This window comes from Triturus cristatus, chromosome 6, assembly GCF_964204655.1.
Source record: "Triturus cristatus chromosome 6, aTriCri1.1, whole genome shotgun sequence".
Lineage (NCBI taxonomy): Eukaryota > Metazoa > Chordata > Amphibia > Caudata > Salamandridae > Triturus > Triturus cristatus.
Window position 1 is genome coordinate 764,120,236 of NC_140589.1, and position 26,023 is coordinate 764,146,258.

At 42.7% G+C, this 26,023-nt stretch overlaps 1 protein-coding gene across 4 annotated transcripts in view; it reads left to right on the forward strand.

Moving 5' to 3' along the window:
- Positions 1-24,689, forward strand: part of GOPC (golgi associated PDZ and coiled-coil motif containing) — a 214,216-nt gene extending 189,527 nt beyond the window's left edge. For 2 of the 4 annotated variants that reach the window (XM_085611294.1, XM_085611292.1), the window contains 2 exons: positions 12,272-12,452; positions 20,159-24,689. In XM_085611294.1, the coding sequence (XP_085467420.1) occupies positions 12,272-12,452; positions 20,159-20,268 (291 nt within the window). In that variant the 3' untranslated portion in view covers positions 20,269-24,689. The remainder of the gene's footprint in view (positions 1-12,271; positions 12,453-20,158) is intronic. The other 2 variants (XM_085611293.1, XM_085611296.1) reach the window with 1 other exon arrangement.
- Positions 24,690-26,023: the final 1,334 nt, after the last annotated feature.

Genomic DNA, 26,023 nt, shown 5'->3' on the forward strand with positions numbered 1-26,023 from the left:
TCCATTGACCTCTGGAACACTGAGGCAGCAGATATTAACCCAAAGGGTATCCTCAAAAATGTGAAAGTGCCAAAGGGTGTAATAAAGTTAGTCAATTATTGAGATGAGGGATGCAACTGTATCTGGTGGTATGCTGAAGTGAGGTCAAGTGAGGAGAAGTGTTTGGCACCATTAAGAGAACACAACATTATGCTGATGTTTTGCAGTGGATAGTGATCAACTACCACACATTTGTTGAGTTCTCTAAGGTCCACACAATGCCTGGCATCCCCATTGGCCTTCCAGGCCATTACCACTGGGGCCAACCATCCGGTAGCCTCATCCTCTTGTATTATGCCATTATCAATTAACTTGTCCATTTGTTTTCTCATACCGTTCCTCACTAGTAAAGGAACGTTCCTCACTTTAGCCACCTTGGGCTGTACATTGGATTTGAGTCTTATCGGATGTACATAATCTTTAAGACACCCCAACTGGTGTGCGAATACTTCAGGGAATTCCTTTATCAACTCACTACATCCGCCCCCCCCCCCGCGAGATACTTAACAGTGGAAATCTCCTTCCGTCTCGTGGAAATCTCCTTCCGTCTCATGGAAGAATTGTCATTGGGATCTAGATTCACATACAGATCCCGAAGATAAAACCAGCTGATGAGTGAATCCCCGTTTATGGAGACATCTGTCTTTCCCGGAATAGTCCTGTCCTTAAACTAAATTGTGCCCCAAAAATGAAGCAACTCAGTGGGTTCCCCACCGTAACCTTTAGGCCTTATGTCAGGTCTCAATAATTTCACCTTCCCCTTTAAATGCTGTGCATAAAAGGCTTTTGGTATAAGCGTCACCTTGGCGCCAGATTCAAACAGCATTTTAACAGGTTCATCATTAACCCGAGCCACCTCCAAAGGGCCCTCTATGGAACTCTCTTGCTTGTAGGATGGTGACCTCCTCAACAAAATTATCATCAGCAGACTCAATTTCTCTTACTTTCTTAGAGTCTCCAATTGACTTACAACACATCACAAGTGGCCCTTTTGACCACAGTTTAAAAAAAAAAAAAAACTTCCACCCTGGACAATCTTTGTGATTTGGCATATGACCCAAGTTGCCACAGCGTAAACATTTGCCCTGAAAAGCTTTTGTAGCGGTAGCTGCCTTGAAATTTAAAGTGGACTTATCATGCACCGATTTAGCCCTGCATTTCTGTGACAGTTGTACTTTCCCCTTTATCATTGATCAGTCCATCTTTGCGAATTATGTCAACGCAGGCTTTAGAATGCTCATGCGTTTTCGCTGTTGTGAACATTTGTAAAGATGGATTATTCTTCTGCCACATGCTCTCCCTGGCCTTATTTAGTATACATCCCAATATAAATTGGTCTCTCAATCGTTCTTCAGTAGAGGCGCCAAAACTGCATTTGGAGGCCAATTGTTCTACAGATTCCCCTTGACGTTGCATTCTCTTCCCGAAGATGTAGCGCTCTAGTTCAGTGCTCAAATTAGGAAGATAATTTAAATCTAGTTTTTTTTTTTAGACAATGTATTTTTTTAATTAACTGTACAACTAATTAAAATCATTATAGTAAAAGCAGTCAACATATTACAGCTAAAAACAATAGTAAAAAAAAACTTTGGTTTGTGGTAGAAATGTAAAAAAAGGATTTGCTGCCCCTCCCCGGTTCCACCATGAAAAGCCTTCCCCAGGGTTTCTAATTATGGAGGTATGGCTTTAATCGCAATCCAGAATCCCACAATGTTCTGTGAATATGGATAGCGTTATAAAGCTGTGACTCAATCCCCTTGCCCTCTAGTCAGTTATGTGAGGCGATATCATAGCGAGGGGGCTGGAAGTGCAGGAAGGTATTAGTGTACAATCAAGACCACCTCAGCTCATGGGGCGGAGCCAGGCCGGCGGCCAAGATGGCCGCTCGGGCTCCCGGCTCCGTCGACTCTCTCCTCTTGCTGCTTGATCTAGCTGTCGGGGCAGCGCTGCTGACACTTTCCTGGATGTCGGAGAAGGACCTATCCCACCGAGAGTTACTCCGGAGGCTCTCCGAGCTTCAGGGACGGAGATATGCTTCCCGGTCGGTGTGGCCTACGCGGGTCCCGGAGCCGGGACCTCACGTGATACTGTAGCCGGCGGTGAGTGGAACAACAACGGCCGGGGAAAAACGGTCACCCGCGGGGGCGCTCGAACCCACCCTGAACAACAACCTAGCGTCCGTTGCTGAGTGCCGTCCCCTCATGCCGGACGGGCCCCCCCCACCCACCCGAATGCTGCCTTGCTAAATTTGGACGTGTGACGCAGCTCTTTGTCTCTCTGCTGGAGATTGGTACGACCCGCTTGCTGCTGTCTGTATCCCGCGATTCGGCTGATCGGGGCCGATTGCTGTATGGCGATTTGGAGTCGTTCGGACACACTGGGTGGCGCAGATGAGACCTTCCGGGGGGCAGTTGAGATGGCTATCACAACGTGTGCCACCAGGGAGACGTCTGGATGGCACAAATGATGGCGGCTCTGGTGTGAACTCCGGTGGCATTTATGCTGTGCGCCCCATATGGTAGTGATACCCTCATGGAACCCTGCCCACCCGAGGCGATGGCGATGCGCATTTCCAAGGAGTGCAGAGTTCGGAAGCCCCTTCCCGTGTTTTGGCAGCACAGCGAGTGGGTTAGGTTCGCGTGGCGATTAGACCCCGGCATAAGTGGAAGTATGAGAGAGCCTGATGCGGTATTTTCACTGTGTGCCTTGGTCCGGTGACTCCCTCTACGATCTGTGGTATGGCCCGGATGGGTGTCTTTACGGGACCCTACACGCTGCTGATGAGTGGACGTTGGTGACTGGGGTCTACTCGATCGTTACAAAGGGCATCTTCGGAATGGAACTTGGTCCATGGACACATGGAGTGTTCGGGGATTCCATCGGATGTGAGGCTTGTGGTGACTCCTTTATTGCCCTCTCCCTTGTGGCAGACATCGTCGCGCAACCCATATAAATTGAACTGCCTACTCTTCCTGAACCGGACTATGTCTTGCTGCGTGGGAGGCGGTCGTGGGCTGTGAGCGGCTGTGGAATGTGTCGTGTCCTGGTGTATTGGAAGAACTCCTACTCTTCTTTGGATATCCTTGTCTATTCTACTCATGGTGCTTTGTTGGCTACGCCTTGTGCGGACTGGGACACGTTTCTGATAATGGCCGGGTGGGGCTGGGTTACAAAATGGTGATTGTTTCCCTCAGATGCTGAAAGGGGGGTGACTGGGTGGGCTGGCGGGGCGACTACTGTTCTGATTCGATGGGTTCCTCGGATGTCCTGCAACAGCGCTGATATACCTGTAGGCTACGCGGGGGGGCCGGGGGCCTGTACTGGGGAACCCCCCAATATATCTTTTTCTTTTATATTTCCTTCTTTTATATTTCCCCTTTCTTCTATATTTCGGGTTCCGTATACCGGGCGACAGGCACGCTGTTAAGGGGGAGGCCGTAGCCATTGGCAGAGGTGCAGGGTGGGGGGTTAGGGGAGGGGTACTATTGCTCTTTTCTTTTATGTTCCTAGGGCCTCTTTTTTATTCTTTGTCTCTTTTGGCTTTCCTTTCATTTCTCCTCCTTTTTTTTTTTTTTTTTTTACTTCTTTTGGGAACTGTCTAACAGGTTCCTCTCTATACGTCCTGTTGGTACAGATTACAGGGGTGGATGTTTCTATCACGTTTTTATGTTGCAGCGGGCATAAATCTGTATGTGGGCGAATTGTATAGCTTATTGTTTATCCTGTTTAAGGTGTGTCAACGCCAACGTCCTGCCTGCAGTAGTCCTGCCTGTGAATATCCTGAGCTGTGGTAACCCCTTGCTTTTGTATTATTGGATTGTGTGGCATCAGATCCTGTTCCTTCCTAAAACTCTAAAAGAAACCTCTTTCATCCTGGTGCCGATATGGTACCGATAATATCCTGAGTTACGACGGGGCATTTGGGAGGCGGGTTGTTGTACTTTTATGGCTTGATTGATTTGCTCTGACCGACTCTGTACTACTGGCCGGCTGTGATGGTTTCAGGCCCGGGTTTGTAACTGCTTTATGTACCAATAAAGGTTTAAAAAAAAAGACCACCTCAGCTATCTTCCGCTGGATTTTTTGATGCTCTTCTCCAGATTATTATTTTGTGCGTTTGCCGTTTTTAAAGCGGTCCTGATGTGGTGGCTACATTTCCCCAGTCTTGCTAGGGTCGTTGTGCTGGAATTGGAAAAACACATGGCTGACACTTCACTGCAAGATTTTATTCCATTGATGGTACAAATCGGGCGCACTAGTCGCTGACGTTAGTCGATGAGATTGGGGCAAAAGCCCCGATTCTCTCTTGTAGGGGCAGAGTCTACAGTTTGTGGCATCCCCTCTTCGGGCCCAAGCGGGGTTGAAATCTGTAATTCCTAAAGTGATTAATCTCATGTACAGAATTTTGCTTCGGGCCGATTGGGTGAGAGCGTCACTTAGGTAAGCCTGGGCTTTGCCTGCAGTATAGGAACTATTCAGCGGATCCAAGTGTGAACTTGAATGGAGTGATTTGCAGTCGAGGTCAAATGAAACTTCGCACACTTGTTTATTTATGGCTCTTTTCCAAGCGTTCATCGAATTTCCGGCCTCGATATGCTCTCTTCCACTATATTCAATGTTTCAAACGCTTTATCAAGGGTGGTGTGCCAGGTCATGCATGGCTGTTTAAAGATGGATCTCAGTTGATGTTTTAGTGTGTTAGCTTGGGGCCCTTAAAATCCTGAGGTAGAGTTTTATAAAGTCCCCCTGGCAAATCAAGTCCGCCTCGCCACACCTTGTTCCAGCCTTAGCCTTGCTTTCCTTGCTGACCTCGGAACTTGAAGCACTGTTTTATATGCTTTAGATTGTGCTGAATTGAAACAAGTGTGCTGTGACCTGGGGAAGGCCAGGTGACCATAGCTAATTGCTGGTAAACGTTTTGCTTGTAACACTTTCAGTATTGGACCGGCGGACGGACTGATCAGGTGGTTGCTTAGTTGCTTAAGTAGATGTATGACCATATTTGCCTTGGTAGTCTGGTGTTTCAGGTGGGCGTTCGCCTTAGCCCATTCCGTCAGCCAAACACCTAGATAGTTGTACGACTCCACCGTCTTGGTTTGCAAGTTGCCCATTTGCCATTGTGCTTTCTTTTTCTGGTGATAGGTCCCGAAGATGACGACCTTGGTCTTTCCTTGGTTTACTGTCAAGTTATTTATGTTGTTGAAGCTATTTAGTGCAATTAGGGCTCTTAGTAGGCCCACCTTCGTGTGGTCCATTATGGCTGTGTCGTCGGCATATTGGAGCACCGGCAGCCTCCTGTTTCCTAGTCTTGGTGCTACTAGGCAAGCTCCTTTTAGGGCATCCCCAGATCCGCCGTGTATAGGTTAAAGAGAATGGGTGTCAGCACACAGCCTTGCTTCAGCCCGTTCTCAGTGGTTATTTTTGGGACACTGTGCTGGCGCTGGTTTTAACCCTTACCCAGGTGTCTTCATAAAGCGATCTTGTTGCCTTCAGTAGGTTTGGTGGAATGCCTCAGTTTTCTTGCGTCCACCGTAATCTTCTACGAACAACTTTATCGAAGGCTGTGCTATAATCCATGAAGCAGCTGAAAAGTGGAGGGTGGTTCTTCCGGGTTGCCTGGGCTGATAAGTATGCCAGTGCCAATACGTTGTCCATGGTCGATGCCTGTGACCTGAAGCCAGTCTGGTGGAGAGGTATGATGCTATTCTCTTCCACCCACATCTCCAAGTCCTTTAGTAGAAGGCGGGCATAGGCCTTGGCTTCGAGGTCAAGTAGGGTGAATCTGAATGGGTGTAAGATTTTAGACAAATCTTTCACCCATTCAGATTTGCCGAATCACTGTCAGATCAGGAAGATGTTCATATACCTCCTTACCTTCATGCCCTAGACAGTGCATTAATAAGGGCATTTTCCTTTCTGCACTAAGCGAGGTGCCACAGACTCTTGCATAGTGGCTGAACACCTTTCTCCATTGTTGCCATTGTATGATAGGATTGGCAGACATTGTTAGGAAAAGTGGTGGTGCAGTAACATTTTGCATGATGAACTACCAAATAAAGCAATATATCAACAACAAACGCCCAACAAAATTCACAGAAGATTAGCATTATTACAAAGAGTCACCGGTATTCGACCTCAATATGCGAAAGACAGTGGTATACGTAGTTATACCAGTAATACTATCGATTAAGCAGTAATTCAGTTGTCAGTCTTGCCCTTCACTCAGTGTGAATGTATCACTCAGTGTGCAAATATTTCAGTCTCTCCCCTCACTCCGCATGAAAGCATTTCAGCTCCTCCCACATAGTCCTAACCAATCCTCAAAAGAACATCCTAACTTAAACACTGCATCTGTGGCTCTACACTACCAGTAAATATCGCAAGACTGCTGTAGTTGTTCGGTGAAAGGCCGCATCACAGAATCTTCCACAGCCACACTTGCAAGTGGCGCTGTAGCCACACGACACGATACCGCTGCGCTTTGTGAAGAGAGGCTTGTCAACTACCTGGTGCACTCAAAACCCCCAATCAGAAACCCCAATCCCTTTGTGCGATGCTGACGTGACGTTGAATAAAGCTTGACCTCTCCCTGTTGCCGACATGGCATCACCTAGTAACACTGAAGCGTTCTCAACAGATTGCTTCTTGGACTTGACGGCGCTTAGCAACACTGAGACGTTCTCCACAGGGGCTCTTCTCTGCAGCGTTCGATCATTCCCGGCGCTGATGCGACTTTATCTAGCAATGCTGGGGAGTTCTCCACAGAGGCACGCTTCGTTTACTGCTGTTGAATGGTAATGCCACCACGCTTGCTCCTCTCCACAGTGTTACGTGGTGCGCTCTCAAGCTTTCCTGACACACAAGCCCCCACACAACCGTTGTGCTGCGCAAGAGGCTTCATTGACGAAATTGGCCAAAAGTTAAGTAAAGTGAATGCCAGAAAGGTTGTAATACCTTAAGTCCTGAAATCCAGGCGCTACTCGCCTAAGTGATTTCCAGAGTAGATCATAGTGTTGGAGTCTCAGTGCATATCCTCTTCACCATTTATCCATGCCGGCAGCAGCACATCTCTCGTTGCCAATTTTAAGTTCCAAGAAGAAGGCTCACACATCTTTGGGCACATTGTAGTAATCTTCTTCATTAAGTTTCAAGTAGCAGAGACCACAGCCACATCCAACAGTCAACGGAGTCAGAATGCAACTGACCAATATTTCCATTATAGCAACCATCACTACATTCCAGAACTTAGCATCATCCCAAAAATATAGAACACCACAGATAGTGAGATCTTTTTTAAGCTAGGGGAGGAGTAACAAGGGTTGTTTCTGTTTTAGAACAAGGTGTTCTTGTTTTGCATAGTCCTGCTGTGGACCATTTAAGTCTCCAGTCACTTTACTCACTAATAACACAGTGACACTACAATCCTTGGGTGGGGTGACCAAATTATTGGGCATACCAATGGTGTGCGTGATGAATTTTGTGTCTTATTGTCTGTGTGTGGAATACACTTCACTCTGAAAAGATAGTCTTCTCTAAGCCTGAGACTGAAGAAGTTATTCTTTCAAAGTTCTGTGAATATGTGACTGACGGGCAAAAATTCCCACGTTTTAAATTAACTATCCTGCTAATAGGGCGAATATTAATGTGAAAGTCAGCGGTTGGCTGATGGTGGCATTAATTACCACTCTATTTTGAAGTAGCTTTTTTCTTTATGGGATCTTCATTGATGGTCCTAAATCGGAATTAGTCCAACCGATGTGTGGGATCCCTAGGTATTTCTTAATCGATACTATTTTTTCGTAAAACGATCTGTAATTAGTAAGTACAATTTAGAAACCATTCTGCAGATTATATTTACCAAATCTCTTTGCTTTTTAATTGAAGAAAAAAACTACTAGTGTTTTAAGCGGATTGTACATGAACCTCCCAACTTACATTTTTAAACAATTAAAGGAAAAAACTAGGCAGCAAAATTGTACAGCTGCAAAAGTAACACTCCCACTGTTGGAGAGGCAACCCAACTTGTTTCCCACAATGTTTAGTACTGGCAGTTGAACGATCAGATTTTAAACTGAAAATATATAACGTGGTGGACGTGTCCTTGAATTACTTGAAGTCTTTGACTTTCAAGTTTTGTAAATGTTGAGATTTAACTGTTTTGCGTAATATTTTTCTTTTTTCTGCTTCAAGTTCTGCGGATGTCTTTACTTTTCATGCAGTGTTCTTTCTCCGTTAAGAAGCACCTACTGTCAACCGGACTCTCACTTAACTGTGGAATACCCATTTTATAAAGTAATGTCAAAGTGCACTCACAATGAATAAGAAAGAAGCAAGAACCGGAGAGGAGGAAGGCTTTGACAGATGCAAGAAAAAGTGGAAGGGGCTGCTATGGGGTGTTGTCCTCCACCTTATTGGGATATTCACCCAGACGGGTCTGGTGTCTTAGTGGACTAATGCACCCACTGCAGGGGCCTGTGTTCGACCTAATGGTCACAGGTTCAAATCCCGGCGTGTCCACTCAGCCTTTCATCCATCTGAGGTCGATAAAATGAGTACCATTGAGTTGGGTAACAATAAACATCTGTTTTTCAGCGCCTTGAGACCCATGGTGATAAGTGCGCTTTACAAATACACGTATTATGTTATGCACAAAATGTTGTCTGTATGTCATGATTAACGCCTGCTTACTAGAGGTCTGATCTATTCAACAGTTTCACTGTTAAAATGTATTCAAAGTTGGTAGATGGAAGCTCTATGGAGTTGTTTCTACTGGTTTTCATTTTGGCTATGGAGACAGATCCTGCCTTTCCTGCGTGTAGGTGCCTTTGCGCCCCTTAACGTTCTCATTATAAGACATGTGGTAGAGAGTGTCTGTCTTGAACAGGCTCAGGAATTTGTTCTTAAGTTCTTTTTATGTTCGACTACACCATGTCAATAACAGCGACATTTATTATCTGGAAGGATTCCAGTATTAATATTTAGTACTGCTTGCCGTACAGTTGTCCTGTCCCATTTTACCTTAACAGTGTTGAGTGAGTAGTCCTCTTTACTGGGTAAGTTTAAATATATCTGGTGTAATTTCAGTCTGATCTGACCATTGTTGATTCTTAAAATGTTACCATATCTGTGTATTGAGATTTTGGTACCACATTACAGTTATTTATACATCAGCAGGCTCTAAGCCAAATTCCTTTTCAAAGGAACTGGCTCTCCCTGTGGATTTGTTACCACTATTGATTGGGCTAATGCAAAAAGCCTTAACCGGGATTATATCAAATACCACAAAAACGTATTTTGCCAAAAATTAGTTATTCACTTTTTACGATGTCCCCGACCAATTTAATAAATCCAGTCTGTTTAAATTAGGATAGGTTCCAAAACCATCTCTGCTCAAACCCTGGCAGAAATGTCACAAGCAGCATACAGCTCACCTGAGAGTTAGGAGCATAACACCATAAGATTACCAAACCAATTAGGAAAATCGAGCAAAATTTCATAAGCAAAAAGATGGACCACACTGGAATAAGGTGAACTGGAAATATGGAATTTTATTTCATTTTAAGGCAAAATTGGTCAAAATGGTCATGGGGTGACTATGCAGAAATAGGTGAATTTATCAGTTGCTTTCAGCTCAGAAAAGTATTAGAAGATACAGAGGTAATAATCATCCGTGTAATTCCTAGTTTGACACTCTTCTGTCCATGTCACCAGTGTTCCCTTCCTTAACATAGACCACACAGTTGATGTGCCAGGGACCCTTGAGCTGAGTAGTTGAGTTTGGAGAATGAAGAAGTCCATTTATCTACACATTTTAAAAAAAAACTATTTCTATCTTACAGTTTATCGAAGACTCATAGTTCCTCAGGCAGTATAGTAGAGGTGAACAAGGGCCTCAAAGCCCAACTTCTTTTTGATTATCAGACTTTTGCCTTGCCTCTTAAAACCAAGATGCAAGCCTATTTTCCTAATTTAATTTACCTCGCTGCTCCGCTGTTGCACGTGCCAACCTTCAAAGTGTGACTAAGACAGCTGTCCCATTATTCTCCTACCTCTACCGCTCAAAAGATCTTTGCAGCAAGATCCCTTAGTCTAGGAAATCTGTTGAGATGGAGGTGGAAATTCCATCTCCAGTATGTTGTCCCCATTCCTATTGCTTGTGTTCTGAGGAAGTTGTATCAGGACTAGGCACAGATGATATTAGAAACTTAGAATTTGCCTCAGTGAATGAGATACTGTGATCTGCTTTTGTCTATCCATGTGCCTGCTCCTTCGTCTTACTCTGATAGCTGACCTTCTCTCACGACAGGAGGGTCAGGTCCTGTTCCCAAACCTCCAGAGGCTCTACCATCATGCCTGGAGATTGAGTCGAACAATTGGAGCTCCTTTGATCTGCTCTCATACATAGTTGTTGTTGTCCTGTGAGCTTGTTACCCATCCACTAAATGTGTCAACGCTGGATGCTGCTCCTGTTTTATCTGGTGTGCTAGGGTGGATATTGCACCCCCTTAAGTTGTGCTGCTCTGATAAGTTGCTTTTTGCATTTCTGTTGCCCGGCAAGGCTTTATGAGCACAGTGAAGGGTTATTTTTCTCCCTTTTGGTCCTGTTTTTTGTGTATCTGATCATCTGTTTAAATCACCTGTTGTGATGCGGTTTCTGGTTGGCCTGACCTATTTGTTCCCCCATTCTCCCTTTGTGATGCTTCAGTGGGACCTTAATTTTATACTCCTGCTCTTGATGTAATCATCATTGCCATAGCGTCATCTAGGCATGTTATCACGCTGGAAGCCTTGTCAGTTCAGCTTCAATTCCCTGTTTATTTTTTTCCTGATAAGTTGGTCCTGAGGACAAAAGAGTCTTTTCTTCCTTAGTTGTTTACTGCACTTCATGCAGACTATTCCATTACCTTGCCAACATTTTACCTGCCTCCCTATCCCACCAAGCAGGGAAAGCCACACTGTTTGGACCCTTGTAGAGCCATTCGCTTCTACATAGACAGAACCCAATAGTTTCTGGTAGAGCACCTACTTTTCTTGGGCTGCACTGTCTCCAAGAATGGCATGCTTTAGAAACAGACAATTTCTTATAAGATTTCCGGGAAGTACCAGTGCTGGATATTTGCTGAGCTATTCCGTGCACACCTTTACCAGTCACAATTGAGTGGACTCTGATGTCCAACACGATTAACTTTTTGCCAGATGGGTGCTGCAGGACTTACTGGTTTGACTGTTTCTTCAGAACTGCCACCTGGGGGCACTGTTTTGGCATGGATTCAAGATGTGGGGAATTCACAGGTAGAAGTAGCTATCAGAAGAACAAGTTACTTACCTTCAGTAACGTTCTCTCTGCTGGTCAAGCTTTCCATCTGCAGATTCCTCACCGAGCTGCCTTGCCTTCCCGTTCAGACGAATAGTCCTGCATTTTTAATGTCTGGAGCAGACCCTGAAGCTGTGGTGCCACCTAGAGGCACAGGAGAGGTGTTACAGTCTCCAGGTCTAGTCTAGTAATGGCTTGGAGTCCGGAATCTAGAGTATCTTCAGTTAGATGGAGTATTCGCCGTTAAGATAGTTACCCAAGGTAAGTAATATATTCTTCTGGGAGTTGTTGTCTTGGTTTGGTTCAAATGAACCAAAGAAATGTTACCAAATACAATGTGGCCACTGAGTAAAATGCTTTAAATTCCAGAATTTGTAGCAAATCCTGGATTACAAAGTTTCATTGATTGAAGTCCATGTTTACAGCGGCCAAAATGGGACTCATGTTGCTAGTACAGTAAATACGATTTGGAATAAAAATATACAATGCCTGATTTGCCCATGGTGGAGAGTATGAAAAGATGACAATATATATTTTTTATCCCTGCAAATAACATGGCTACGGCCAGAATTCCTTTAATTTCTTATTGATGCATAGGAGCTTTTCCCAAAGCATGATTTAAAATGAACAGAATCAATCTGCAATTGTGCTTTTGGTGTTTGTGTTGTTAGAACATTCATAAAGCATATATTCTGTTTTTGTGTTAAATATTCAAGTGATATTGCCGTGTATGTTAAATTCATATTATTGGAGTGTATGAGACCGGAATACACACCCACAGTGCACACCAAATCGTTTAAACCTATTTTTAAATTCAAGGCTGTGTGCGAACTACTACAATGTTTGATTCAAATATTCAAGTGTGACTGTTGCTTACTGTTTCTATGTTGACCTGTGATATTTCTTATTGGCTTTCAGAGAGGGGAGATTGAGTTTGAAGTAGTTTACGTTGCGCCGGAGGTAGACTCTGATGATGAAAACGTAGAATATGAAGATGAAAGTGGCCACCGTTATCGGCTGTACCTTGATGAGCTGGAAGAAGGTGGAAGCACAGGTGCGAGTAGGAATGACGGAAGTGGGGATGCAAAACCCTTACAGGGTAGGATTGAGTTATATTTATTAATGTCTGCTAATATTTTCAGTCGGTTAGAGATGCATCTCCAAATCAATTGCACCCCCCCCCCCTTTATTTCTCTCCTTCTGGAGGGATGGCAAGCATGTAAAGCACTCTTGATGGAGTACACTGATTGTGCTGGTTTCTTACTGTCGCACTCAGTCTTTAAATATCCTTGCCTGCTACTCATCTAACAGTTGCCACACATAATGTTCTCTTGTGGCCCCTAATCTTTTACTGGCACTCCTATATTACTCTTCCCTGCTTCCTCCTTGTCTACACCATTGACAGGTCTTAAATCTATTCACGTGCTCTGCTGTCCTACCCTTTCCTTTTATTCACATGCTGTGGAGTGGCTTTGGCTATGTGTTAGTGCAAGTAAGTAAATAAATGTTGCCTCTTCCCTACCCCCATCTGTTTGCTTTCTCAATTCATTCTGGAAAACATTTTACAGTAATTTACTTGGACCTTGCTTTGATAGTTTCAGTAAAACAATAAAAACTGTGCCTCGTCCCAACGAAATGGAAATACCCAAACTGTTTCCACACAATTCTGCTTTGTTCTGTCTAGCAACTGAGCCAAAAGGAATGTTCTTATGGTTTTGTAAAAATAGCTTTCAGACACAGCATAAAAAGATCCTGTCACAAGTCAGTAGTAAGAATTCTTACTATCGTGTTTGTTACGCCTTTTCTCAAAATAATCTGGCATCCCAGAGTTCTCTGAACTTTTAAGACTTAAATTAAAGTGAAATTTCAGCCTAAACTCATGTGATCTTTTTATATTTTCATTTTTCGAAAAAGTGACCAAGGTACCAATTGGTCACCCCAAATGGCTTTCGTTTGTACTCAGCATATTGATCAAATAATTCAGTAAAATAAATATATCTAATTTCCATGCCTCTTGTAGCATTACAAACTGTCCAGTGTTCCACTCAAAAGAAATCCGGTTTTTATTTGTCCTGAGATTCTCCATGAAGTAGCTTCCTGTTTTTTTCCCCTGAAGAGTTGCCACTAAAAAAATCAAAAGACGTTCCCAAAGAGGATTTTGGGAAACACAACCTTGTTTGATTTTTATGAACTCTAGCTAACATTGCATTGGACCAAGTGGTATGCTCCAAAGTGCATCACTGATCTGAAGATCTGGTTTTCCATCAGATCTGTGTGAAAATGTGATTGAATTAAATGGTCATGGAGGAGTTTCAACTCTTGGGGCTCGTGTCATTGGTGTTTCAGTTGGATGTCTTGGTGCGACCAAAGATCATTTGTTTGACTTCAGACTTTAAACTTGTTACTGCACCTTTTTTGATTCATTTGCAGTTGCCAGGCCCTTTTTCACTAACTGTGTCCACCCATACCTACTCCCTTTGCCAACAAGATATTTACATTGCATCTTCATGGGAGCTAAATAATATTGATAATGTATTGGAGAAGTTCACAAATTTAAGATGTGTGAAGAGTTCAACTTGTGTAATTCAGGAATACCACTGAGAGCAAGATGTCTGATCTATGTAGAGATGCTAATTGTTTCTTAGTATCAATTTTTATCTTCTGTCTTCCAAAATAGGGTTGTTTCCAATTGCTTTTTGTTTTTCGATTTAGCTAGAAGATGAAGACTACTAGCCATCTCCTGAAAACATATATTAATATGCTACTTGCTTTGAGTCTATATTTTTCTTTTTCTGTTCCCTACTAATTCTGGAAACTGGGATCAAAGAATACCATTTTCCTATTTCACTTCCACCTTGCTTGCATTTCACTATACTCTAGCTAAGAGAATTATCCCAGTTCTTGTGCCTCGGAGCCAGGAAAGATGCTGCAACTACACAACTCCCAGCATTATTGCCAAGTAATATCCTTGGCTTTTTCTGTTACATATTTCAATCAATTGTGTATGTACAGTATTCCTACAAAATAATGTAAACATCATCTGCTATTTGAAGAATGCAGTGATCTTTACAAACAATTAAGTTTTAGTGGATTTGCAAATAACTTACACTGTGATGTGTCCTTAAGTTGTGTGTCAAGCTAGGCCATTTCTCAACCCTTCTGACAGACATAACATTCTTATTGAACAGGGTTCGTCTTACTATTCATTTTCTCCAACATCGCCACTGCACCTAATGAAGATCTCCTTATAGCCTATTCATTCTGGAGAGCAGATAGAGAAATAAGAGACATTCATAAAATCTTAATAGCCAATTTAGTCTGGTAAAGTGATTTCTCTCACATAGATTTATTTGTACATAGAGTAGTCTGTACTAGCCCTTTCACATTCAGATGGGTTATATTTGCAGAGTACGTTTATTAGCCTGATTGTTTTATTTTTATTAATAAACATGGCCACCTTTGCTGCACATCATGCAAAGAACAAAAAGCCATTGTATTGTTAAGAAAGCCCAAAATCCCTAATGCTCTATCCTTAGCTTCACACCAAAAATAATCATGTGAAGCACAACATATATTAAATATAATTGTGGCACGGTATTCTGCCCTAGGCCGTCGTCCTCTAGCAAGATGGAGCTCACGTAACATGCTTGCATGCTATTTATTTAATTTTACAGAGTTTTATACAGCGCGAACGTGACCCAAAGGTATCCGAGCGCTTTACAGGAGCACCAGTTGCGTTACATGAGGACACATTCATTTGGTGTCGCCTGCATTGCAGCACGGAAGCGCTGCTTCGCCTTGGCGAGATGTATTGTTGCCGCTTTTGTGTCCGGCTCTACTGGAAGCGGGTTTGGTGTCCGCCCTGTCGGCATTAGGCCCCTGGAGATTTCGCTCGAGCACAGCGTCTCTTTCAGACAAGCATACCGGAGGCTGCCGGCTTCTGTGGAAGCGGCTGTGTATTTTTTTTATTAATTTGTGAACGTCTCTCCTACTTTCCAAGGGCCGAGCAGCCATATGGCTCTTAATAATGGAATCATGGTCTGATCGAAAGCAGATTACTAGCACTGCAAGGACAAGCGAAGGAGAATGTTGTCGTGAAAACTGGGACAGCAAGCAGTGAAGTGGCAGGTGAAGACTTGGCCGCAGACAGGCCTCTTTGGTTTGAAGCCTTCAATTTCTAGACTCTCATTACGAAGGCATTTTGTGGAAAATCCTTTTCTAGCAGCGCAAACTCACGCCTAGCACTATTTGTGATCCCGGAAGGCCGGCGAATATGGTTGTCCTACAAATGGCCTTTGCCAGTGTGACCACTGAACTGAACAGTGGTATTATAATGATGTTGAGGCATTTTATTGTATTTGCGTAAACAGACCAAAGGATTTTACTACCACAAGAAGATAGGTTCAAAATGTCAAGGTTTGAACGTGGAACAACTATAATGGCAAACCAAGAGCATTTTCTGTTCAGTCACAACATACATCTATGCCTGCACTCTTCAAACAAGAGTGCTGTTTATTGAGAGTTAATGAATTCGCTTATTTCACTGCAAATGAAACTGATTTGAGCCAGTCTCTTCGGACAGGTTTTCGCCCATTACTTAACAATGCCTACCAAACACTTCAGATTAGAGCTTTGGTAGAGCGCACCAAAAGACTCCCACCGGAGGCTAGATAAGCAATACTGCTAGGGCAGCATATCCCACATTGTCAAACTAACACAACAAAGTGCCTCACTTCTGGCTGGCTTTGAACCACTTGTATCAATCAGTCTGCGATTAGCACAAATGTGTCCACGAGATGGCAGGGTGCTGTGTGCAAAAGCTTCCGCGCTAAAAATAGGAAGCCGCCCTTGGAAAGAAGCCACCTGTCTGTAATCTTGTTCTTGCTGAAAGTTAACTCGGCATAGCGTTGACCTTTGTGAAATAGTTGTCGCTGACACTTGGCAAATAGACCATCGAGTCCTTAACAAAACAAAGACAGCTCAAACAAACGCATATTGTTTATCCCATATGAGGGCTTGCAGAAACATGTGCTGCCAGAGCATTAAATAAACAAGCATTTGCAATGCAATAGGTCTCGCATTTTAGAAACTTTAACCTATTGTACTGTAAATGGCAATGCCTTTTATTTTTAAAGGTTTTTTAGACACATAAATAAAAGATATTGTCATTTACAACGCCAATAGCTCAAAATTTCGCAATTGTGAGAACTATTGCATTGCAAATGCTTGTTTTTGTTAGGCACAGGGAGATTAAATGGTTTGCCCAGAATCGCAGGGTGTTGCGCGTCCTTGCTGAGACTCTAACACAGTTTCCCAGATTTTAGGTTGACCGCCCCAGCCGTTAGGCCAACTGCTCTCCCCATGAGAGGAGTTGCCTGATGACACACTACATTGCAAATGCTCCCCTCTCAACCCCAAGAAATGCAAATAAAACTGTCCTATAACTGAGCAAGTAGTGCTGCATCATGGAGGACGTAGGAATGTGGATTAAAATTGGAACTGTGCAATGTTATCAGGTTTTCTCAGGTTAAAAGTACAGATGCAGCGGGTAACAGCTCAAGGGCTCTTAAACACACGGCCCATGCTTAACAAGCATTGGCATAGCCAATAGGTCTCGCTTTTGGGACCTTATAAGTATTTAGTTATGCAGCACAATATCCTTGGTGCAACAACATTAACTGTTGCATGGTTAAACACTTCTAAGGCCCCAAAGGCGAGACCTGTTGGCTATGCCAATGCTTATTTTTACTTTAGATATTCTGAAAATCAGGGGCTCCTAACCTGCGTTTGACACCCCTGCCTAAAACTTTTGTCTACCTTAAAAATGGTTCTTTCACTTAACGTATTTGTAATAAAATGGATTCTGGTGAGGCAAAGCGCTCTTGGGCACCCTCAACCCTTGAGGAAAGTTTGTTTGCAGGCGCAAGGCCTCGCACTGGGAGGATAGTTAACCCTTGCATGCTGCAGCTTCCTAGGCAGGTGCTTAGATACTGTGGTAAAGCGGTAGGCCCGCCAGGACTGACATAAAAAGGACCGCGTCTCCTCTGGGACAGGTACAGAATGGTAACCTTGTAAACGTTCTAAGCAGCTCTTGAAAACCTCTTTACCATTCGTGTTACTGCTGATTATGTGAATTGCTGAACCGGCTGCACATGCAGTGCTCCAGTTATTGACGGAACCACAACAATATACTAGGAAGCAGGGGTGCTTCTGGCGCAGTGACGCAGCGGTGAACTTTCACCGTGCATATTCGTGCCAGCCACTCCGTGCCTGAGGATCGAGATGTGAGAATCCGAGGACCTGTAAGTTGACTTGGCCTGTGGACTCTCTGTGGTACCCAGCGGCTACCTGCCTAAGGCAAAGGTCGATTATTATAATCCGGCCCTTTTGAAGAAAAAGCTGTAATTTTAGAGTCCTATGTTTTCTGTTTGATGAGTTGACCCTCAGGAGTTTTAGTGTCTTAAGGGAAAAATATGCAAACTTCTTAATTGCTTGGCACAAACATCACTGCACAATATCTGTTAGGGGGGGAATATCTGTCCATCGCCTTATTTTATCTCAGCAGCGTTCTTCACATAACATTAAACGCTAACAGGAGTGCAACAGAAGTGGTTGGTTCAGTGTCATACGCCTGGGAATCTACTAAAGACCAAGGAGGAGATTTTAGGACCAGTTTAAAACGAGCATTTGCTAAGCCAATAGGTCTGACCCGATCAAACCGGTGCAACGTCTCAATTTGTATGTTCTTGCAAGCGTTTACCACAAAACTAAAAGAATGAAAAAAGGAGAGCGTGCCACCAGTATGGCGGCCATATGCTTGCAATAGAGACGTTTAAAAACAAGCAATGGCCGTGCAGCCGTGAAAGTGACCCGGCCGCACGGCACGAAAGTGAAAGGAAAATGAAGCTGACGAGGAGTGAGTGGGAGAAGGGAGGGGGTAGGGGAGGGGATTCAAGCGTGCGCTATAAGGCTTAATGAGCCATTACAGAAAGCCAGATGGCAGCTGTGCACGTTGGGCATGCTTGTGCGCGTAACAGCAAGTTGGTGGCCGGCAAAAGCCTGTGGGTAGCACTTTTAAAACCCAGCTACTAAATGTCTCGCCAGTGCAGCGCATGCGCTGGCTCAGGCGAGACCTAAAAATGTGGAATTCATTTTGCACCCAATGAAGGGGAGGATTGTCTGCCGGAGAACATTGTGTCCGATAGGTGTAGGAAGTGACATGTCCCTGCAAACGTATGAGGATCTAAGATTTACAAATGTCACCCTCTAGGATTTTGTTAATTGTAAAGTAAGACTAAATCTAGTGCTACAACATGCTCCACTTCTAGATTTACTCTTTCTTGTCTTTGTGAATCAAGTCTATTATGTTCAACCAATAGCTCAGTAAATATGATTAGCAGAACTAAGATCTGATGCACTCTTTACCTACTGTATGAGAAGAGTTATTGAGATAACTCTTCACTCACTTAGAGCCAATCCATGGTTTCTATCCCAGCAGCTCTGATTAGTTTGGATTTTTCTGCGTGTTTGCTACCATCACTTGCCAAGTCTCCTTCACCACTAAATATTTTCTTTGACTTACTTTCTTCCTGGTATTAAACTTGGGCCTCTGTGAAATTGATTTAACTGTATATATTGTTCATATGAAAGTACCTGAAGTCTCCCAAAGATGGACACTAATGTGCAGAAAGAGCGATGCTTTTTAGAGTGAAAAAAGCAACTTTGAAGTCCTATTGATTGTAGTTGTTGATTCCCACACTACTCTGGCTGTAGCTTCCTGTAGTGTTGTTGTTTTGGCAGTGGCTATCTGAAAGCAAAAACAACAGTTGATGGACAGAATGCAGAACAATGTCATATATTCACCCCAGTACAGAGATCTGGGCCTAAATCCATCGTTTTTTTGCTCACCATGCCTTTCCAGTTTGAACCCAGCCATATGCAAATCAGTCTTGACCCTGTGCCTCATGGGAACAGTCCAGCCCGAACTGCCAAGCCAGGTCCTCCCTGGACTGGAAACAAGCATCCTAGGACCGGTTTCGGGGTGTCACCACTCTGCATGTCTGGATAAGCAAGTGGTTTCTAGATTTCCTATTGCTGGGGGAGGCAACATCTCAGATTCCACTCCTTTCTTTATTGAGAGAGCTAAAGGCAACCTGACATTAGGTAAATCTGTTACTCTATTGGTAAGGGGTACCACAGCTGCCTGGCCTGGCTTGGCAGTTCGGGCTGGACTGTCACCATGAGGCACAGGGTCAAGACTGATTTGCATATGGCTGGGTTCAAACTGGAATGGCATGGTGAGCAAAAATACGATGGATTTAGGCCCAGATCTCTGTACTGGGGTGAATGTATGACATTGTTCTGCATTCTGTCCATCAACTGTTGTTTTTTGCAATTGCGGCTATCTGAATGCCTGCGTTTGTTCTGGCTGTTGCTGTCTCTGCCTGCCTAGTTCTTCTGACTTTTTTTGTCTTCTGGCTGTAGTAGCCTGGATTGGGCACTGCACCACTGGATGTATCTGTATGTCGCAATACTTTTCCTCTGGCCCCAATTGTCTGTACCAACGCCATTTTCCTAGCTGTTTCTACACCTCTTACTAGATGTAGCACTCTGTACCAATACTGTTCTTCCCGCTGTAGCTTCCTCTACCTACCTTGATGTTCTGACTAGTCCTCAGTCTCAAACAAGTTCTGGATCTAGGATAGTCAGTTTTGTAAATTTATTTTTCGGTAGCATTTACATGTAATTTGTCTAATATTACACAGTATTTATTTGCAGTTAATTAAACTATCTTGTCTTTGGCAGTGTTTGAGAGAAAGCCAGTTCAGGATGGCCACGAAAATGGGGACCTTGGTTCATCAAGTGAGACTGCTTCAGAAGACACTGTACCTAAACATGCAAATCCAGTATCGTAAAAATCTCACAGGAGGACTGAACTCATGAAACACAAGACATGGATAATCAGTATACCGTTCCAAAGTTTATATTCAAGGACTGGGCGCAGCGCACTATGGGAAGCCGAAGACCGGCTGGAATACTGTTGACTAAAAGGCGGTTACCTCAGGGTTTCTTTGTGAGCAAATCTAAATGAGTAAAACTATCCTTTTTCTCTTCCTCCCATTCACGATAGTTGTTAAAATGTTGCAAATGTGATTACCACTTTTTTAATTAAATGTACATCGAAAGATGTAGTCTGTGGAAGGATGCTTCAGGGTGTGTGGTCTTGACATAAATTTGATGTGTTCTTGATATTCCTCTCTTCTTTTGGTGAACACGACAGTGTCGGTAGTACGACCTGGAATTGTATATAGAAATAGCACATTGAATTCTGTTTAGTCTTACTATTTCATTATCAGTTTATGCAGAATATTTACCAGAAAAGAGCTGAAATGGGCAGTATTCCAACCCTATATATATATCTATAGCTTTTTAAATAACCTGAACGGCAGTTTCAAATTATGTGCACTTTTGGGCATGGTAATCGAGATCAACATGCGAATATCCTTCCTTCTAGGATAGAAAAGGGGATATAAGATGTTTTTTTAATAAATTCTGAGTTGTTCAAGGACATTTGATGTTACATTCCTGGTACTTGAGCAGATGTTAAAATAGTATTCAAGGACAAGGGCTGGCCTTCTGCTTATTTAAAGCTGAACTCATCTGCATCTTGAAGCCGGAGGCATGTGTGATGCATGAGAAATCGGTGGAGAGGGCCGTTTCTCCCCGTGTTGTGCACCTTTACATATTGTAGGCAAACCTGGGGCTCTTTGTACTGCAGTCCCATAAGAAAGCATGGAGTTAAGCCCGCTCTCATACTCGCTTCCCTGCGGGCACTTTTCCCAGAGTGCAGAGGAATTCTGCGTGCATTTTGACAGAAAAACTGAGTGGCATTTGTGCTTGGCTTGCATTGCAGTGCACAAAGACTAAATGCATACATTCACCTTTTGGAGGAATATCAATGGATCCCTTGTTTAATGTTTATAACTGGTGAAATAAGACACGATTTTTGTTTCTAAGTGCACTATATATGGTTTATGGTTCATAGGAAGATCTTTAAAATGTATATACCTTATTCAAGTCTATTTATAAATCTAAACCTATTGCTCATTGTGTGGTCTTTCGCTTCATGGCTCAGTTTACCAAAACACAGTATCTATACATGCATTAAGCATTGTTTGTTTCTATCATTTTACAGTGTGGTGTTTGTCCTATTATTTATTGCTACATCATATTGTAATGCTACAGCGTATTGGCTCCTGGATCTGGCAAAAGCGTAAAAGTGCTCGGTCAGCAGCGACATATCGTTCAAAATGGACTTTTTCCTCTGCATTTTACAGTGGGAAAGTGAATGCCAGTTATGGCAGGCACACTCTTCACCCAACATAATTGTATATTTACTATTTGATGTGATGGTTAGTCTGTCAATGCACTTTAGCCCAGCATGGATATTTACGTCTACTAATCAACTGTTCAGTTGATCTGAAAAACATGTGGCGGGAAAGACATTGCTACCCAAACTTCCACCCCAACCATTGGAAGCTTCATGTGAATTTTTTCATTTTGAACATAGTACCAGGGCACGTTTCACAAGTCTGGCACTATATTCCAAGCTAGATTTTGTCACGGAGCCATGCAGCATGGGAGTTGTAGTTTCTTTAAGTCAGAGCTATTGTTTGGCAAATACTCTAGTATAACAGGACTGCTCAGATGTGACACAAACCGTCATGCTCTGCCTATTTACACATCTATGCTGCTGAATTCTGTACCTTGTTATTGCAGCGAGGTTGCCCTGTTAGTTCTTTGAAAAGCTTTAATTGACCCACTAGTGGAAGAGTTAATGAACATAAAGGCAGGGTGTGTTCTTAAATTAATGAAGCTTTTTGTGGTCCTTTGGGGGCAATAAACCCACCACTATTTTTAAATTCAGTGCAGCTAATGGTAGCCAAAAACCTATATCTTGCCGCTACATTTTGGAGTATGTCATACAAATCTGAGATGCAGTCTTTGCAGTTAGTCTATGCAGATACTCTGAACTCCTTAATTTCTTGCAGAAGAGGAGTGAACAACGATGTAATACCAGAGCTGCCTCATTAACGCATGCTTAAGTGGTAAGCTGTGGTGCCCCTTACCAATAGAGTAACAGATTTACCTAATGTCAGGTTGCCTTTAGCTCTCTCAATAAAGAAAGGAGTGGAATCTGAGATGTTGCCTCCCCCAGCAATAGGAAATCTAGAAACCACTTGCTTATCCAGACGACAGTATTTCAGAAATGCACCTTCTGATCGGAACAGAACAAACCGGAAAGCAGAACGCCAATTAGCTATCATCAAATATTTTTGTGTATGCAAAGGACCTTTTCACATAGATCTCTGCTTTTTTGCTAACTATAACATATTATTTACAGTTATGCAGAAGGCGGGTCACATTGGGTGCAGTTGCAAAGGTTTTAAATACATTCAGGCTTGCTTAGCATAAAGCTTCAGTTTACGTCGCCTTCAGTGATTTACCTTATAACATATGAGCTGTGTCACTTGTGCCAGGAATTGGAATACAATATTAGTAAGCTTTGTGTTTTTTCCCCTTTTTAACGCCTCTTATGTTTAGTGTTTTACGTTTCTTTTCACTTTGAATGTGTTTTGTTATCATTTAACTGCACGTTTCCTGCTTGTTAACATCTACTTTCTGTTGTTCAAAAGATTGATATATGGAGACCTGGTGCAACCTATAAAAGCCTTATTGGATTCACCCATGTCTCCGGTGGTAATGTGGGTTTGCTGTCTGCTCAGCTACCCTTTTACTAGCGGCACATTAGAAATATACTCTGATGCTATAAAGTTGAAGATGCAGCCTATTTCTCGCCTTTAAACCTCGCTATTACCATTTATTCTTGAGCCAAGTGACTATCCATAACTTTCGCAACAGAAACGCCTTATTGCTACTTGTTTATTTTCATCGGGTTAAAGCTGATTCAGTCTGAAAAGGCTTTATTTGTAAGATGTGTTTCTTTGTATTCTTGATCACTGTGTGCTTTTTTGGTCCTCTCCGGTATCCTTACCTCTCTCCACACCATTACAATTGCTTACCTTTTGTCTGCTAATCACACCCCACTGTTCAGGGGCAGGTGTTAAATATGTTGGTTGTCGCAGGACTTGAAACAGAAGCTTTATTTCGGCAACCTCTCTTACGTTATATTTTCCCTCTGTATTCCATACCTCTTCTCGTCATAGTTGTATGTTGGTGAGAAATGTAACTGGGAAATGTAAAGTTCCCCATGCTGCGTTGGCATCGCTCATTAAATGGCCACGAGGTGTTTCTGTTTCACCACGTTTATTGTGCAGACTGCCTCAATAGATGGAGTTTTTCTCTCTGAATACTGGGTGAAGAGGCAATACACCTTTACAAAAAAAATGTTATACAATCTTTTCAGCTGTCTTTAAGGCATACCCTTGTAAGCATTTGGCACACTTGTACCTATGAATAATGAGTTACATCTACCCTTAATTAATAGATAATGGGACATGTAATATAGAAGTTAGTCCTTGCACAGATTGTGTTTGTTCTATGGCCCATGGTTATTATATGCAGAACACGGGAATATAACTAACGTTTCCCACAGAAGACCTGCAGAAAATCTCCTGCACAATATTGAAATGTTACCTTTAGAAATGGGCATATTTTAGTTGCAGTGTGTTCTTTACTACTAAATGGCCCCAAGTCGTGTACCACCCCATCAGACAGTCCAGGCTATTCACCTTGCAGCACTTATCACACTCCAACGAGTATAGGTATGCCTGTACTGAGATACTTCAAGGCCCATAATTCCAAGGGCTGTATACTAATCTGTTGGGACTGGGTGAGAGAGTCACACCTAACACAGCCCCTTTTTCAGCGATATGATGGGCTGCAAGATTGACATGTTGGTTTATTTTCATAAGCCCTTCATCACGTGTGTGGTTGACACTACGTTTTCGAGAATGCTGAAGAAGTGAAACGGGTTTGCAAGATATATGGCGACAGAGTATGTTGGTAATCAAAAGGCATTTCCATTGGTTGATGATTGTTGGGGAAAGTTTAAGAAATGCAAGAGTTTCCGGCAACTGCGCTGATTGTGTCTGATTCGATACAAAGGGATTCTAACTCTCCACATATTAAAAAGCTCACAGCTGATTCATGGATTTGAAAGATTTTCAGAAACTGAGTGCGGATTTTTTTCACCTCACCCTTGTACATTGGAATGGATGGAAGGAGCTGTAACATTCCCACCTAATATCATACATGAAAGTTATTTTAATGTTTTTTTTATTAGCCTGTAAATAAAGATACCTTCTAAAAGAAATGCGTAGTGTGCGGGTATGTTTTTTATGGTTACAACAACGGACAACATTCTGCTTGTTTTTGGTGAGTCACAACATTCTGCTTGTTTGTGGTGGGTCCTGTTTTCTTGTGGGTTAAAATGGGTTTTGATTGGAAATATTCCTGTGGCTATTAGGTGAACGGGGCTTCCATTCAAATATGGCAAGGTAAAGGGGATTGCGTGAAATATCACAAATATCTCTTAAAATAATTACTAAAGAACTTCAGTCAATTATGCTGTGGGGGTGTATCGACCAAATGTTTGCAACGCATCGTACTATAGCACCAACCTTTTAAACATTAATTTCCGCAGAGAATGTATGGCCTTTTTAGAAAACATGAACATGATTTATGATTGATACTTTCTTTGCCCTAACTCACTTTATTGGTTTTCAGCCATAGCAATTATAATCATAAACTGTGCAAATATAGTTAGAGATAAGACCTACGATAAAATCAGTAACAAATTAGGACACCAGATCACATTTCCATTTTAAAACAATAAGAAAGCAGTTCTAGAGGAGATAATAGTTCCATCAGCCCTGATGTTCTGGACCATTTCAGCGATACGAGTTAACATTTTCTTTTAAAACAGCTGTATTTAAAATTACTCCAGGCAAGACGAGGATCCCAGCAGTCCTGTTGCTATACACAATTGGGGTACACAGGGCTGTACTACACTGATATTTACTCTTAAGTTCCCAATAAGGGCCCCTATCCCATCAATTGGTAGTGGATTGGATTACCAATATGAACCCCATCCTTGAAATAAGTATCCAGAGCAAATCATCGCCTAGATCATAAATCAGTAACAAGTTGCAAGTGTGATGATGCAAAGTAAGTAGAGAAGTCTTTCATTGGGAATACCCCAAATCAGTGGCCCGAACTTGTCTTCTTATCATAATCCAAGTAGCCCAGAGACCGCTTGACACAGGCACTAAAATAAAGTTGAGGGGGATCTCTTCAGTTTTGTAACAGAGTACAAATGCATTCAGTGCTGGCTTTAAAGCAGTGTGAATGGTGCCATGGCACCTGGCACCAAGCTCAAGGGTATTTAAACAAATAATGGGGTGACCCAGTATCCCTCAGAACCTGGGCAGTCAGTTTATAAGGTAAACAGTGGTTCTGTTGGGTGAAAGTATTGCTTTTCGCATTAGGCTTAGTCAAGCGTTAATTGAATAATGTACAATAATTAAACTGTAAACAACACACAAGACAGTTCAACTGCAAGACAAATTCTTTATATATAAATAACGTCATTCATATATATATGCATCAATATTAATATTTCACGGAAGGCCGTCAGGCAATGGTGTG